This window comes from Parasteatoda tepidariorum, chromosome X2, assembly GCF_043381705.1.
Source record: "Parasteatoda tepidariorum isolate YZ-2023 chromosome X2, CAS_Ptep_4.0, whole genome shotgun sequence".
NCBI classification, from domain to species: Eukaryota; Metazoa; Arthropoda; class Arachnida; order Araneae; family Theridiidae; genus Parasteatoda; species Parasteatoda tepidariorum.
The window spans coordinates 20,870,595-20,889,055 of NC_092215.1; the positions used below are offsets into that span (position 1 = coordinate 20,870,595).

The 18,461-nt window shown below is 31.7% G+C and overlaps 1 protein-coding gene and 1 non-coding gene across 2 annotated transcripts in view; both read right to left on the reverse strand.

Moving 5' to 3' along the window:
* Positions 1-18,461, reverse strand: part of LOC107455861 (uncharacterized) — an 86,624-nt gene that overhangs the window by 12,803 nt on the left and 55,360 nt on the right. Inside the window, exon 6 of the mRNA XM_071188345.1 lies at positions 16,976-17,121. Within this exon, the coding sequence (XP_071044446.1) occupies positions 16,976-17,121 (146 nt within the window). The remainder of the gene's footprint in view (positions 1-16,975; positions 17,122-18,461) is intronic.
* TRNAV-AAC (transfer RNA valine (anticodon AAC)) lies at positions 7,126-7,198 on the reverse strand. Its single transcript has one exon. It is a non-coding gene; the product is annotated as a tRNA-Val (tRNA).

An 18,461-nucleotide genomic window follows, 5' to 3' on the forward strand; every position in this document is an offset into this window, starting at 1 on the left:
TTTTAATAAACTTTTTTTATCGTAAAGTGCTTAAATTTTCGTGCATATATATATTTTTTAGAAAACAATTTTTAGTGGTGGCTACACAGAAATAAAAATGTCAAAATTTCTTTTATTTTTATTACCACTTTTTAAAATTCTCAAGGACCGTGGGAACCCTGAAAAGTTTTTTTTTTATAAAAATGTCCATATCTCTCTAAATATTTAAGCTAGGCTTATGAAATTTTATGCAGTAATCGAAAATAAAAACCCAGGTAATCGATATAAGTTACAAGTTTATTGCTAGATTTTATGAGATAGGGTGTTTAAAAAAACTTGTTTTCTTTCATTATTTATTGTTGGTCATTCAAATCTTATTGCTAAGTTAGAAAAATCACATATAATAAACATCCCTTGAATAATCCTTTGAGTATTACAGTATATAGTGTAATATATACTGTAATATATACTCTAATATATAATATATATGAGTATTGAGTATATAGTATAAAATAATCCCTTGAGAATTAGAAATTTTTTTAAAAATTTCAAAAACTGGAAGTGTCTCTTCCATTATTTTAGAGCACTGTACATTTACATTAAAACGAGCATTTTACATTTACTATTCTAATCGATAATTAATATTATGAAGAAAACTTTCAATACATAAAACAACTTAAATTTGAATTACTATTATTTAATTAAATATTATTGAACCCAATTCAAGTTTGAGTATAAATATTTAGCAACCTGAAAATACCTTTGCAAAAAAAAAAAAACACTTTACCTCACCAATTCATCTTTTAATCGATTTCATTTTTTTGCAAGATGTCTTTAAGCTATTGACACAAGAGTTTTTCATTGCAAAAGAAAAAAAAAGATTTAAGAGGATTATTCCATTATATGTACTTGTGGGAATTGTTTGCACATTCTGAATCGAGTGCTTTTACATCCAGATCAAACATTAACCATAAGGAAACCCCACGATAGTCCATTTAATATCATTAAGATTAAAATTTTCTGCATTTTTGTTGCAATTTTTTAAGATGCATTATCCAGTCTTATCTCGGAAAATATTTCAACCAAAAAATGTAGAATGAAAGAAAAAAGATTGAAAAAAAAAAGAAAACTAAAAGTCTTGAATTCCTCATCGGAATTCAATCCAAACCTAAAATTGCTTTTTCAGAAGAATATCCATATGAGTACTTTAGAGAACAAATTTAATCTTACAAATCGTTGGATAACATTCATTTTTCTCGATATTTCGTATAAAATGGTTTGGTGGCGTTTGCCAGTTCTTGATTGTTTCGACCAAAACGACCAGATAACCCAGCCACTGGACATACTTTAGCGGAGTTTACAGAGATTTTGGAGCGTTCCTGAACGCGTTGATTTTTTTTTCTTTTAATTTCAAATAAAGATAAATATCTCAATTGAAAATCAAATTATAAAAGCTTGCTAAATGACTGTAATGTAATCACTGAAAGATGATTTAAGTTGAAAAGCACTTTAATGTACAGCATTTAATAAAGTTAAAAGCTTCATTTTATTGAATTATATCAAACAAAAAATTCAACAACAAATCAAACAAAATCAATAAAATAGAGTGTGTTTTAACAACGATCCTTAACCCTTCATTTCTTTTTNTTTTGTACGAATGCTTTTCTGAATCACCCGTCCCCAACGGGTTAATGAATATTTTTAGAGACTTCGTAAGATTTGAATAAATTTTTTTCGCTTTTTTAGAGGAGTTAATTAATGCTTGTGCAAGAAAAAAACAAAAACGCTATCAAAATTTAATGAATGACTGCAGAGAAAAGTTGGAACGAAAACAACAAAGCTTGTTTGTCGAATAAATTAAAGAGGAATAGAAAGGCAATTATCAAAAGTATATCCAAATATTATCAGACAATAAAACTGATTTTGATGTCCTACATTCTGCCTTTATAGTTTGTGATTCAACAGGTTTTGATAGTGCTTTTATATTGAATCATCCAGAATGTATCAACAAATTCATAAAGAGTTCTTATACGTTTTTTTTAATAATAATACGCAAAGTTCTTATAGGAATATAATGCCCTGTAGGGTCGCTGACTGGGTCCTTAAAAATACAAAAATTTCGTGGAAGCGTCTAATTTTTTAATTTATTGCAGATATAAACGTAAAAATGTTTTTAATAAAATTTTAAAGGTATAAACGATTTTACGAGAAATGTTAAATACATTTCAGTATAACTAAATAAATATTAATAAAAGCAAATACTGATCTCAGAAACTGGTCCTGTCCGGGTCTTGTTGTAACATCGAAATATGTTAGCAAATTTTAACTACGAACCTATAGACTAATGGAGGTAAATGGAATGAGGAGAAAAAAATTCATTCATAAAATTGGAAATTCAATTGAGAGCAAAATATCGTTAGATTCAAAAAAAAAAATAAAAGAATGGAATGATTGCAACATATATAGAAGGGAAAAAAAATTATGTGTTAATTAAATGTATGAGCTAAACACCTTTATTACAACAGAAAAGAAGTAGGTAAAAAAGGAAATGGCTGGACTATTGTTGTTGATGACGATCTTAGGGTTATGAAAATCAAGAACTGGAAAAAGAAAGCTGGAGAGAAGGAGTAATGGAGCTAGAAAGTAGAAAATCTCAAGGCCCACCAAGGACTGTGAGCTAAAGAAAAGGGAAGGAAGAAGAAAAAGCAAAGAGAAAAAAAAACAATAATAACTACACTTTGAAGCAAATATTTGTTGCATTTACATAATCACTTGTTCTTACTTAATTCTGGTGTGAGGATTTCGAATCTGAAATTAGTTTCTTTCGGAAACATATTTTTTTTCAAATAGTAATTTTAGTTTAGATAGTTTGTTGCCTGAATGAACACGTTTATAAAGAACGTATAGGTTCAATTCAATACATATACACCTGTTTATTGCAATCTGTTGAGAGAATTGCTGGCTTGTTGTCCCTAGCCAGATTTTCCAGCTGTGTAATACCTCAATTTAGGCCAAAAAAGCATCACTATTTTTGAATAAGAGTGCTTGTTTTGAATGGCATGACGTTTTCCTTATCTTCAATTCCCATGAAAATATTGAGATCTATCCTCAGTAGGGTTGTATGAACCAAAAAGAGATAGTTTTAGTCTGTGGCAAAATTGAAAGTTACCATGATTGACATCTGTCATAATATTGATGCTACCCCGTCCTCAAGGCAATGGTTAAAATTTAGCTTAGTTGCCTTTTTAAACTCTTATACAAATGTGACTGATATATTTTGGCTGAAATCAGAAATCAGAAGTGTCTTCGATGGGACAGGTGTTTTTCTCTTTCTTTACAATTGGAGATTTTTTCCTCGTACGATTGAAGTAGAAATTACTTTTTTATAAATAGATGTTTTGATATCGTCTTTCTTAATAAAAATGGTTGATTCACAATGTTTTTTTTTTTTTTTTTGAGTTAGTGGCTTTAAGTGTAAGACACACTGTATAATTTTTGCAATGAAAATAATCAAACGTGTAAAAAATATCTCGTGCTCAAACTACCAACTTGTACATACGTTGCTGAAAATTATGTAGGGTGGTATTCAATCCTTTCGAAGGCCGTGGTAAATATACTTACCACCAAAAACATGGCATCAAAATTTAGATACTTTTAAAAAAAAAACTAAATGAGTCTTTTCTTATATCAATTACTATTCCTATATCAATTTCAATTCCAAAAATATTAATTTACCCTCAGTAGAAATAAAGGGCCCATTAAAGGGTTAAATAATAAGAGAATCAAAAATATTATATAAATTAGGATATTCCACCAACACTAAAAGCAAACTTGCCCTAGAAATCGAACTTATATTACTTATAACAAAGTTCTTATTTTTTCACGGTGTGTAGACCAATTGCTTTAAATATTAAAACTGATAAGTTAATCAGTAAAAACATAAATGTAGCTTCTACTAAGAAAAAAATCTTTAATGATAGTGCAAGATGGAAGCTATAAACGTTAAATAATTAAATAATTTTTAATTGAATCAGTTTTAATCAGGTCCATGCATCGCAATTTTTAATTTAGATTGATATAAGAAACTATAAAAACTCATATTCTTAACTCTCAAAGTTAAATGAAACTGATTACAGAATCTCTCTCACTTTCTAAAACCCATGATTCATTTTTAATCTCGTTGACTCAACTTTGCACGAAACAATACTGCCTCACCAAAAAGCAATCAAAAATTTAACGCAAGATTAATTTAGTCCAGGGTTAACTTTAGGTATTTAACAAATAGGCTAATGCCAAAAGAATGGGTGTAGTCGTGCAGATCTTATTTCATAAGATCTACATGATTAGACACAAATCATCATTCAAGCTGGATTGGGGGAGGCGTTTTATTTTTAGGTTTACGAAAAAGCCGATTTGCAATTTGTCACCTACTTTCCATTATGTAGCTTAAGAGGGTATTAATCCATAGTTTATTTTGGAACAAAACCTTTATGGATTTTAGGTTTAGTAGCTAGAACTCTTGGGAATACATCCCACAAGATAACCACAAGTGTAACAAGCAAAACCACTCTATTAAATAAGTCCCGAAGGTCATTATAATAATGCATCGCAACAGGCAAAGTGTATAAGGAGTGGTTTCATTCCCAATTCTTTCAGTTAATTATCGTGAGAAAACCTTCTACCAATCGTTTCTGAATTTCTGTTGTCCGATAAAAGGTGATCATTTTCTCAGTTTATTCCGTTTTTGGCAGAAAATGCTATGATATTGCTGTCTTTCGGATATATAATGCTATGCAGATGTTAATGCTTTATTTTTTATATTATCAATTTTTTAATGTTAATAATTAGTTTATTCATGATTCCATTTTACTTTTTTACATATTTATATATATTTGACCAAAAATATTTTTTTAATTTTATTTTATTCTATTCAAGCTATAGACGCCCGAAGGCTGAGCGGTAGCACTTCGCGCTCCCGTGCCACAGGTCTTGGGTTCGATCCTCGGGCCGGACAAGGTTGACTCAGCCTTTCATCCCTTCAGTGGGTCGATGAATGAGTATCAATTATGCTTGGGAACTAAACAATGGGGGCTCCGCGTACGACTGACCCCCTGACTGGAACATCTGCCCCTGAACCCCAGAGCCCAAGGTCAAGAAAACTGAGATGGCCACGGTACGACTTGGTCCTCTATGGGCTGTCGCACCACTGAATTTAGTTTTAGTTTAGATTCAAGCTATAAGAACAACTTTAAAGATTTTGCTTCTTCGCGAAATTTGTTAACTGTTAAATTAGTACTTTACTTTTAAACCTAAACCACATTTTTCTACACGGCAGTAAGTTTAGTTTCTGCTTTCTTTTATTTCATGATCTTTTTCAACTGAATTTCTTAGCGATATCTACGCATATAAAGAATAATTTTTATCTTAGGATAATTGGTCTTTATTCAGAAATATCGCTTTAAATTAAACCAAAAGATGTGTCTTGAGGAAGACTTGTGGTTTTTCCCAATAATAGTTTTCTTTTTTATATTATATGNGTATATATATAATATTATATATCTATACACTTTTCTTTAGTTTAAACTTCACTTGTAATAAAAAGAGCATTAATTCTTATTGTATCATTTCTAATATTTGGCGGCACATTTTAAGAATTTGGTGGCACACAAAAGTGCCGCGGCACAGTGGTTGAGAATCACTGATCTAAACGAATGATAAAAATTAATAAGAAATCGCATACCTGCAAACTTTCACTCTTTCCGAGAATGGATTTTCCAAGTGATTGTACGAAAAATTAGTAGCAAAAAAATTGATTTTAGAAATGTTTTAATATATTTTAAGTTTTATATACATATGTATGCTTATTTTTTTATATGAATGTATATTTATGTGTAAATGTATGTATAAAACTGAAAATTGTGACGAACGGTTTTCTAAAAAGGAAAAGTATGCCACCCCTCAAGCTTCGCTTATAGGTACTGGTGACTAATAAAAAGAAAAAAATTATTCCAAAAGACTTAAATGAGCTAATTTTTTCTGCCATACTTCGTTCAATTTATGATTGAAAACAAATAAACGGAATATTTTTGTTTTAAATATGAATAACTTGCAATTCAAGTCATGATGATAGTTTCGCTTAAATAACTTAATATATTAAATATCTAAAAATAAATTTTTGAGTTTCTACCACCTCTTACATTCTTAGTCGCCTGTGGCATCATCCCTGCTTTTTTTTTATCGCAAAACCATATCTGCAGAAACCATAAAGCATTTGGTAGCAAAAAATGTAAAGTCACCCATTTTCAGCATTAATGGAATCGAGTCTACTTTAACAACACAAGGGAATCATGCGCCGCATTTTATGCGTTGCGTAAACTTCAAAATTACAACTTAAATTTACACAAACTTTAGAAAAAAATAAACTAGTCAGAATTTTTTAATATAAAAATGGACCAAAAATAACGACAAATTGTAAAAAATTTCTATGTCATTCCAGGTCCATCTTTCGATAGCTAGTGGTATTTTTTATTGTATTGGTAAATATTGATGTTAACACACTGCACGCGGGCAGCTTTTCTGAAAAATACATTAAAGCTGTTAAAGAATAAAATTTTTGAATAAAAAGTATTCGGCAAGATTTCATAAAAGTTTGAGAAAACGTGTCACTATAACTAAAACGTTAATTAAACGAAAATTTTCGAGGAACAATTGTAGCACTGATTATGTATGTACTGACCCAATTATGTTTGTGTAATCACTAATTGATAATTTCTTTGAAAAACAGAGCGGGAGAGAAGAAGCTTTGTTACAACTTTTGTATGGATCGTATGAATTTGAAAAACTTATTCTTACGTTAAATAAAACTAAACTCAGTGGCGCGACAGCCCATAGAGGGCCAAGGCCTACTGTGCCCATCTCAGTTTTCTTGACCTTGGGCTCTGGGGTGCAGGAGCAGATGTTCCGGTCAGGTGGTCTGCCGAACGCGGAACCCCCAGTGTTTAGTTCCCAAGCATGCTTGGTACTCATTTATCGACCCACTGAAGGGATGAAAGGCTGAGTCAACCCTGCCCGGCCCGAGGATCGAACCAGGGACCTGTGGCACGACAGCGCGAAGCGCTACCGCTCAGCCACCGGGCGTCAAACGAATGTTCCTACCAGGTTTCGAACCTGGGACCTTCCGCGTGTTAGGCGGATGTGATAACCACTACACCATAGGTACGACTATTCTTACGTTACCCGCTCGCAATGTGCATGCCATCCAACTTCTAAACTTTTCGCAAAACATTTTACTGAGTGATAGACATTAAAAATCCATAGTTTTCAGAATTTTTGGTAACTTTGCTAGTATTTTAAAGTCCGAAACAAAGTGGTGCTGCGTTGCGTATGAACTTATATGTTATTTATGTGTAGTGGTGTGGAAAATATGATTAAATGAATACAAAAGTAATACAATAAAAGATTAAAGTAGAATTGTTGTATCCTTGGTTATGCAAGCCATTTGTGTGTAACGTTCGCTTAAGGAGATCTTCGAAAAGATATAGAGGACAATGGTCGACGACCCATCAAGATAGAGCAACTAAGAAAGAGGCATGACAACGGATACAAGCCTTCCCCCTTTTTCTAGTGATACTCCATGACTTCCCAGAAGATCGGGACTTTATTTCCACAAAGAATCTGCTGTCCTTTCCAGTTTTAATCGAGAAATTTAATGGAGGGCGTTCCGCCATCCAATGCTACAAGTGCCAGAAATTTGGACATACACAAAAAACATGCTCAAGTGATCCAACCTGCATGAAATGTGCAGGAGCACATTTTACCTACAAGTGCGTGAAGCCTCTCTCCCTTCTGGCCACATGCATTAATTGTCAAGGCGATCACTCGGCCTGTTTTACGGGCTGTGGTGCTCGGCCGAGGCGAAATCATCGCACCTTCACGCGTAGACCACAAGATGCCCCCAGCAGTGCAGTGAAGTTCCTAAGGATCATCAAAGAACTTCAGGAACTTTTGAAAGACGAGAAAATCATCTCATTACTCATCTCCCTGCTCCCAGCCCTAAAGACGTAGATAAAGAGCCTCACCATCAAGCCTGCTACATCTTTCATGATGTCTTTCATTATTTTATCGCATTTCAGGTTCTTTTCCGAACCACCAATACAACTTTCCTATGTATGTCCCTTTGGGATTTTTCATGATGAATGGGATAAGGGCCATTTAGGCCTCAGATGCCCAGTTCTAAAACAACGAACGAACGTTCGTTAAAGACTGTTTTTCGAAGGTTCCGTCTTTACCCTTTGCACTCGAGAGGGACAGTCAGTCACCACTCTAAATGTGAATTTTCTTCCCCTTAATGTTTAGTTACCACTTCATTCAGTGATCTCCGGGTATTAGAAGGTAAATTTGTAATAAAATCTTTCAAAATAGTAGTGGTTGCGTTTATTTTTTTAACAGCTGAAAGAACTTTGAATGCAAAGTTTTAATATGAATTTATACTTTTTTTGTAAATTATATGCTATTTTTTTAACTGCTAGTTAGTTTGCAACTGCTCCTCGTGACTGTTAGGCCAAGTTTAGCCTATCTAAAGTCAGCGCTCTTTACGCATATTTTAAAAATGGCGCAAAACGGCAATGTGGAAAAAAGCCACAGTTTTGTGAAAATGAAAAGCCCTTGTGGTCTAATTTTTTAATATTTAAAAACAAACTTTAATGTTGCTTTACTTGGGCTCATAAAAATTTGCAGAAACTGAGAATAAGGCAATGATTTTGATAATTTTCATCTAGGTGGAAAAATATCGCTAAATAGGCGATTTTAAAAAAGTTTGATAACTTTTAAAAAGTCATTTATCTGTTTTAAAGCCCAGAAAATTCTTCACTGCAAGATTAAATATATAGTTTAAAATCATCGCATTGCTTCAAGTGCAAGGCACTTTATTTATGGCTTTTTTATTTTCTTTGGCGACAGAGTTTCGAAAAACAGCGTTAAAAGAACAGTTACCTTCTTCAAAGGAAAAAAAATGTGGTAGTACATGAATTTCTCAAGATTTATTTTGTAGAAACCAAGTAGTCTGCACTGCCACAATTTATTTGGTTAATATTTATGTTTGGTTCATCAGTCATGGTGCAATGCTCCGTCCTCCCAAATAACCAAATTGTTCTCTTTAACGAAACCATCCCTATTGTCAAAAGCCCAAAATGTTTTGCCAGGTCATAAACAGGAAATTCAACTGTAAAGATCATGTTAAATCAATTATCTAGAAAGCACAAGCAGGTTTGTCTACATCTCCAAGACTGTCTACTTCCTACGCTTTTGGGAAAATTTTCTTCTACTGATAACTAAGTTTATGCCTTAATGTATTATTCTTTCTCTTATAAATTTGATTTCAGGTTATTTTTCACACCATTACTTGTAAATGATTCGAAAGCTTATATAAAAAGCCATGTTTGTTGGAAGTTTAGTCCATTTTAGTTATGTATTGTATTATGTATTATTATTATGTATTGTTCGAGTTTGTGTAAATTCATCGCAGTATTTGTGAAGAAATTTGTCATAGTAGTAATGATTTCAGTTCATTTGCGCTTCTTACGATATCAGTAATTTTTTTTAAAGAAGTGAACAAAATTACTTCAAAAAATATTTGCCCCTTTATTTTTTTTAAGAATATTATTATAAGATACACCACGACCATCATATGTCAAAAATAAAAAGAAACTCGAGCTTAAAAAAAAAACGTTAATATTCATTGTAATAAATTGTAAATTGTATCATGGAAAAAATACATCAGTATCTTTGTCAAATTAACGTAAAAATATGCTATAAAAGAAACCAACTTGGTCAAATTTTAGTCGAAATTTGGCTATGAAATTTATTGTAGTCAAAATGAGAATGGAATGGAAATACTAAAAAAAAAATCTTATGGGTTTGGTTAAAATTCGCATTCTTGGTAAAAGGACGAAATTTATATAACCGAAAATAAATGTTAATAAATTGGTTAAAATAACGTAACCTATTAGGATAAAATTACGTCAAAAATTGGTTACGAAATTCAGCATAGACAAAAAAAAAGGAAAAAAATTGTCAGTTTTAGGTTAAAAATAACCCAAATTTTAACACTTACTTAACGGATTTGAGACTACCATTTGAAGCGAAAATAAAACGTTTGGTTGAAACGTTTAAATGCTCTTAACCTTGGGGCATTTTAACGTTTTTTTCACGTAATTAATACTTATCTCAGCTGCATGGATCCTCGGGATGAAGAGATGCATATATTTCTAGCATGAAGATTTTCGGTAAGTTTTTATTAACGGTCGGACTGACGGGCGAATCCCCCCAGTCCTGAAATTAAGAATGCAAAGTAAAAGTAATTGAATTGTTCCCAACTGTCAGTTAGGAGCATGGGAAAGTTAGTTGGTGGTTATCGAAAGTGGAGTTATGAAATGAAATTTTTTACTTCTGAAAACCTGAAAGAAGACATAAACTTGAGGGCAACGGCGGCTTGTTTTTGTAGCACCGCATCTTTGTTTAGAATACAAAATATAATTCTTTTTTTCACTCCAATTTGGATTCCAGTAACCAGAAATAACCATGTCAAAGTTAAAACATCAAGATGAATGGGAAATGAATCGTTAACGACCTGTTGAACCATATAAATTTTGATGATGTTGATGAAAGTGCAACGCTATTTTAAAGCTACAGAAATAGGGAATAAAGTGAATCCCTTGGGATTTTAGTTTATAACCGTCGTTGAACTGCCGACTCAATTTTGGGTTTATGACTACTAATGTTCAACTCTGTACCTCGTAATTTTGAGCCCAATCCAGAAGACAAGGGAACTCCTGGATTAAGTATGGAGAGAAATTAGTCTTCTTGGAGGACTTTTCGATGGAACTAACCTACCTTAGCGTTACATGGAGAGGAAACCACGAAAACTTCCCACGGTTAGCCTGACGGCAAGGGGACTCTAACGTATGACCCATCTACCACTGAGGATATTTTACGTCCGCACTGTTGTCAGTGAGAGCCGGTTGCGGAAATCACATTGACCAGCCATCGCTGGGAATCGAGCTTGGTTCGCCTCATTGAAAGCAAACCCTCTGTCCCCTCAACCATTTCGGCTCCCTCTTAGCATAACAAGTATGTAATACCACTTTTTCCCCTTGTAGGTGGTTTTTACATGTAAACCACTTTTTTGTCACTAGGTATTAACCCATTTAAGCGTAGCGCAGAGATGCCAACTTGCTCCGGACTTAGGTTAAATATTTTTTGGTATATTTACAGTAAGATTCTTGCTTTAGTAAATTCGACTTATATTACCGATTTATGTGTTACTCAATACTATTTCCGAATAGTTCAAAGTGTTATGTGAAGTGCCACTTTATTATAACTATACCGCGTTGAGCGTTTTAAAAAATTGTCAAATTTAACCGAAAATCTACTAATTTAAAATTATAGTTCTATACCGTTTTTTTTAAGTATTTTGCACAATTCAGAGCAACTGGCATCTTTGCTAGCGTCGTCATAAGAGAACCATGCCTTTTTTTCAAGGAAAAAAAAGTGTCTGCACAAGTATCTAATCTTCTGGATTTGTCATGTCGAACCTATATTCTCTAAATAGTAGATAGTAAATAATTATTTACATTTGGATTCGAAGTATTCGCTAAATTCTCTTATTAAGTTAAAGTGGTAGGCAACTGTAAGAAATATGAGTTACCACTTTTTTCATCCATGTGTTCTCTTTATATAGACAAACTTTTGTGGCTGGGTCTAAGTTTAACATGTGCCATTTAATTGTTGCATCTCATGTAATTAGTCTATTGTTTTTGCTTAAGTTCTCATTACACGATGATTGCGAAAAGGGCCATTATTGGCCTCAGGAGCCCAGCTAGACTAAACAGACCAGGCTGGGTCTAAGTGGATTAAAAATTTTTCAAAAAAGGGTCTATCCTTTCTGTTATTCTGAAGTGAAAGTTGATGTTTTATTAGTTTAAATGTTGTGTATAGTCACATTTTTAAATTGGAAAAATTCCATATGATATAAGTTTCTAAATCTGGGGATTGATGGCTGAAATGTATTAAGAATTTCTTATTATAATTTTCATAACATAGTTATTGAATGCATACTATTAGTATTGCTGAAATGCAAATTATTGTTTAAAAAATAAAATTGCGTGAATCGAATTTTTCACAAAAGATATTTACCAAATATTCAAATTGCTAATAATAAATTTTCTCTTCACTGGTTCGTTTTGGAAGTTATATTTTTCATTTACAATAATTTACCCCACCATAATTACTTACAGATAATTGAAATATTTATGTTATATTTTCATAGTTAAATTAATAGATCAGATAAAGGTTTTCAATCCGTGAAAACCACGAGCGAAAATCAGGTACTTCAGCAACATTTTAATTGGATATTAATCACATGGTACTCCATTTTGTGATTTATTCATTTGTGATATATCCATTTTGTGATTTATTCATTTGGGATGTATCCATTTTGTGATTTATTCAATTGTGATATATCCATTTTGTGATTTATTCATTTGTGATATATCAATTTTGTGATATATTCAAAAATTGCTGTCCTTAAAATCTGTGTTTCCAAAATATATACATTTGTTTTTTTCTTGGTTCGTGATGATAAAAAAGTGTAAGTTCGGCAGGTTATTTAAATAGACAAAACTCACACATTTTTTTTCTTCGTGTTTACATTGTAATCAAAAGTAGTTACGATCAATACAAAAAAATAACCTCCTTTTCACTATTAGTCAGCTTATTTTCAACTCAGACAACTGTGTGCGGTTTTAAAAGATCCTAGGCACAAATGGGCAAATGGATCAATCAGGAAATATTCGTACAATGAGTTTTTATGCATTTCGTTCTTTCTTTTATTTTTTAAATAAAACTGTCCTCAAAAAAGGACGTTGGGTGCTTAAGCTCTTGCTTTTTTATAGTATATTTCCATCATCTCAACTAACAAAAGTAAAAAAGTAGTATTAGTGTCAATTTATTTAAATAAATAAACAGAAGTGTGCTTTTTGAGATATTATATATTTAATTATTTCTTTTAATTCTCAGTACTTATAAAAATAGTAAAATGATATTTCTCGTTTATTTTAGTTTTTCACGTTGTTTCAACTTTAGTTATTATAATCTTTATATGTCTTTATATTTAGTTATTATATGTCTTTAAATAGCTCTAATAAATATTTATTACTTTTATATATTAAACAGAACATAAAAACCGATGTCTTACTTATAGATTTCATTTTGTCTGCAACGTTTCTTTACTCTATTTCTTAAATGGCAAGTGCAATTGAAAACTAGACGCTTGGGAATATGGTTGACTTAATTTATATCCCTCTAACTTATTTTGGTTTCTACTGGTTTTGCTCTGGGGAAAATGTTAAAGGACGGCAGTTAAAAAATCCAAAAAGACATATTTTTCTTATCTTTTCAAGTTAACTGAATATTGTTATCTAAAGAAAGTAAACTCGAAACGAAAATGAGGAGTTTCTATCTGAAACTAACAAAGGAGTTATATTTTGTTGACACTTCAACGAATTTTTATTGAATAGATATCTATTTCTTTAATAATGTCAATAACAATATATTCGAAAGGTTTGGTAAGCTTAGTTATCTATATAAAAGTTTACATTTTGTCCTTGGAATCAATATTATTCTTGTTTCCCATGGGACTTAAAAATTCAAAAAGTGTGCTCAAAAAGTAGTTAACTATTAACTTTATACTTTTTAGAGTGATAGACGTTTAAAAACCAAAGCTTTCAGAATTTTCGGTAATTTTGCCAAAACATTACATGCTTCACCACGAGAAAGGTAAAACAGAGGGACTTTGCATAAGTACTTTTTAATCAATTATTTATAGTGGTGGGAAAAATTAGTTCAAATGAATAAAAAAATAACACATTAAGACTTCAACTTAGGAACCACTAGAATTAAATTTTACAAAAAACGAAGAAAGTTGCCAGCCCTGTATCAGAGATGCCAACTTGCTCCGAACTGCAAATATCTATTTTAAAGTGATAGTTTATCAATAGTGATTCTTGGTTTAATAAATGCAATTTAATAGATTTTTATCCACCACTATTTCTAAGTAATTCCTAGGCTAACAAAATTCACCACTTTATAGTACTTAAGTCATGCTATACCTTTTAAAAAGCAAGCAAAAATAGTCAAATATTTGCAAAATTTACTTTGTAGTTATTTACCGTTTTTTTTAAAATTATTTTGGCGTGTCCGGAGCAGTTGGCATCGTTGCTGTATTAATACGGTCATAGCTGGCAACTACTACACTTCTTGAAAAAAAAATACTTGGTGGTATATAATAAAATAAACTAGGGCTTTCAGACTTTAGACAAAATTTGCCTGCATTTTAATTGTCTCATTATGAGATAGATTAAATAAAATGACATTTTAATTGAACTTTTGAGACATTTGCATGTAGTGGTGAGTGAATGTAGTGTTACACGCTGTGGTAAAATGAGTTTAAATCAAATTTAAAAAGCGAAGAATCCTACATTAAAACATAAACTACACATGAAGAAATTTTCCCAAAGAGCCTAGAAAGTTGGCAGCTCTGTACTGTAATAAATTCGGGATAACCATAATATGTTATTTTTTAAGAATATATAGACATAATATGACAATCTAACCTAGAAATATTTCCTGACTTTAAAGTATTGTAATAAACTAAGAATTTACTTCTAACATTAAAATTTTTAACATCCTTGGGAACGTTGCTTTTGCAATAACATAAATGCAGAGTATAGTAACTAGTAAAATGTGAAGTAGTTTTTTTTTAAATCTGTTACCCATTTGTGTTTTACATCACGAATAGGTCGCTACGCTGTTTCAAATCACTGGGAACTCTTTCAGTTTCAAATGACCAAAGGAAAAATGTCAACAAAATATTGAATTAAGTAGCAAAAGAACGAAGATAGCGAGAAAAGTTGAAACAGCATCCTTCATTAGAGAATATATATCTGGTAAAAAAGGTGTAAAAAAGGTAAAAACTGAATTAATGTCCTTCAATGATTAAAATAAATTTTGGACTTCTCGAATTTTCAAATGTTCTTTAAGCTCTTCAATGATTTCTATTATTCCCATCTTTCAACTTAGTTGCTGTTACAGTTTTCTTTTTTTGTAGATTTGCGAATCTTTCTCATTGGATGAGCAGCATATTCGGGAAAAATTGCAGAGTGCTTGCCAATGGTATTACAACTTTTAGGAGGCGTGTTGACATCTTAATCGTTTTCATAATAAAGTTGATTTTCAGCACATTTCACATGCATTGTAGTCTTAGAACATTTAGATTGATCATGGCCGTATTTTTGATATTCAAAGTACTGAATAAGGTATTAAACACCATGAAATCTATCAATATAGATTGATTTATCAAGCAGAGTTCAGTTTGGATCTGCCATGTTGTTTCTCAGTCCCAGGAAACGTTGTCAAGAAAATGGGATCAAGCCGATAGGTCAGACCTACATGCTTCATGAACTGGATACTATTTGAAATATTGATGCCAGTTTTCTCTACCGAAGAAATTTCCTCATTCGTATCAAAAAGCAGTGCATTAATCAAAGCCTTAAAGAATTACTTTGATAACTCACTGATAATATCGGGATTTTTAGACTTAACCAGTTTCGTTTGAGAGGCCTAGATAGGATGGAAGGAGAGAGATGTTATTTCCATAGGCTGTGCGATTTCAAATCAGATCTTTTGGCATCTTTAAGTCACAAATATTAGTTTTTTAAACATACGAAAACTTTTTCTTCAAATTTTTCTGTTGTTTCTTCCATGGTGAATTGTCAGCTAAGACTGGAGTCTTAGAAACTAAGTACTTAACTTCTTCAACAGAAGAAGATTCGGATGAGTTTTCTTCAACATAAGGCAAAAACAGATTTACAAAACTATCGTTTTCGTTTTTCGAGCCTTCCCCATTTTCTTAAACGATCATCTCTAGCTATGTCCATTTTCTAAAATATGCATTTCGAGCTATGTTCAAAATAAAATCTCATAAACGAAACTTTTTTAACTTTAGATCTCTTTACAAAATGGGATTAACTACTCAATTTCTATTTAATTTTAACATTTTATTCCTAATAATAAGGAAATCTTAAATGATTGTAACAATACAACTAATTAAAAAAAGAAAAAAAAACTAATCTTGCTATTAAACAGCTTCAAAAGAATTTTGTGATACTTCCAAAAGCTATTAAAAACGATGCTATCTTTCGTACAAATTCTATTTTTGAAATTTTAATTGATATATATATATTTAATGACTAGTTTAAATTATAAAACTTATTCAATTTCATTGCATACCATAATAATCTAATTTTCCGTCGTTAGTGGTCAACTTATTCTTACCCTCATTCCAAAAAAAATATACACTAAATATTAAGTATGTTTTTAAATTTATTGACGATTCAATTATGTTTATTTTTTTTTTTAAATAATGTAATTTTTATAGAAACATGTCCTGCGAGGAGTTAATCAATGTAATAATTAATGATTTATGAAGTAAAATTAAGTGCATCAATATAGCATTTGTTGTATTTGAAATCCATTTGAATATAAAACTGATTTTATCAGCGTTTGAAGCAAGTTATGAAGAGGTTTTAAATAGAGCTTGTATATTGTTTATTTCTTTTTTCCATTCCCCCTTTTTGCAGTTCTAATGAAAGACGTTGTCATGATATCAGCAAGCTCCAATCATTAGAATGATCAAATTTACTTCATGGTTTGCTCTTTATAATCAATTTTCAATATATTTCTGCATTTTCCTATACGTTTTTACTGTTTCATGAAGTTCTGACTTTTCTTGAATGCTGCTCTAACCCTCATGGGCTTGTATCATATAGCTTCAGTATCTCTGCTTTGAATCATTTACAAGTCGAGTTTAATATTTCGGACTTTTTAATCCCCATCATTGTTAAACAAGCAAATTTTGAAAAGAATAATTAAATAAACTCACTTCTCTGTCATTAATAAACCATCTTAGAATTGGTGGAGTGCTCTCTTTCGCTGATGTGCAGTTTATGTCTACTAAGTCTCCTACATCATATCGGCTAGTTGTACCACTTACTCGAGGTCTTCTTCGGCTTGGAATCACATTTGGAGCTAAAAATGAAATATTTATTTAGAGAAAAATTCGCTAATCGATAATATAAACAAAATTTCCTGTTTCGTAGCTAAATTTACCATTTTAACCATATTAATTTAAAACGCTTCTTCAGGTGGTAATTTAACCTATTCCTTGCCATAAGATAGCAGTACGCTAGTAACAAAGTGGCATATTTTGTTTTATAGTCATCGCTAAACAGCTGACCCAATTTTGAGTTTGCGACTACCAATGTTCTACTCCGTAGCGTTGCAATTTTGAACATAATCTAGAAGTCAATTGGTCTCTAAAATCAAGTTTTGGAAAAAATTATCCTTCGAGGTGGACTTTTTAAAGGAACTAATCGGCATTTGCACGAAAATCTCCAGCTGTCAGCCTGACGGTAAAATGATTTGAGATGCAACTACTTCCAATTTTTAAGATTCAATTACTCCAACGTGTCTGATTGAGTATGGAAATTAGTTTTTAAAATGAAGTGGTAATTAACAGCTCCATTTGAAGACCTTTTTGCTTCAGTCGGTAGATACTTTGATTTTTCAACCCATGGGTGAAAGCCCTTATATAGCAAGACGGAAAAGAGAAAAACCTGGTACGTAAAACATTTCATTCCAGCATTTTTTTCGAAAAAAATGAAATATCTGTAACTATCAAGATTTCTTTTATAATTCTGGCATATATATAAAACTGCTTCTTTTCCAAGATAAAGTAGATATTGTTGAGAAATTTAAAAAAAAGAATAAGTAAACTACTCCCCAAAACTAGCTATAACTGAAATGGTTTTACTACCAGCCTTTCCTCTTTTCCGTCTCGCCTTCACCCCTGGGTCAACCATGCATTCATTCATTCATGCGTGAGTTTTACTACCACTAAAAAATATTTTTCCGCAAACCGCAACAATTGGACATTTAATCATAAATGCATAGATTGTGAGTATATTACCATAAATACTCAAAATATTAGAAATTCCTTCAGCCTGGGAAAAATGAAAAAACTGGTAGTAAAGATTCTATAAAGGTGCTTGAAAACGCTATTTATATATATACAGGGTGTCTATAAAAGAACTCCGGGGTTTTGAGGCAAAATATTTTAATGAAATAAAAAACATACATACATGTTTTATACATGACTGAAAAGCTTACATTTTCAAGTTTTTTTTAACACTTAGTAAAGTTCTATATGAGCCCCGTTAGTGGCACGGCAGACGTCTAAACGGTATTCTACCTCTTCCCATGTCCTGGCGAGCATGTCTGGGGGGACGGTTGCCACACAATTGACTATTCGTTCCCTGAGATGTTGAACATCACGAATTTTCTCTGCATTTTTTTAATGTAAATATCTG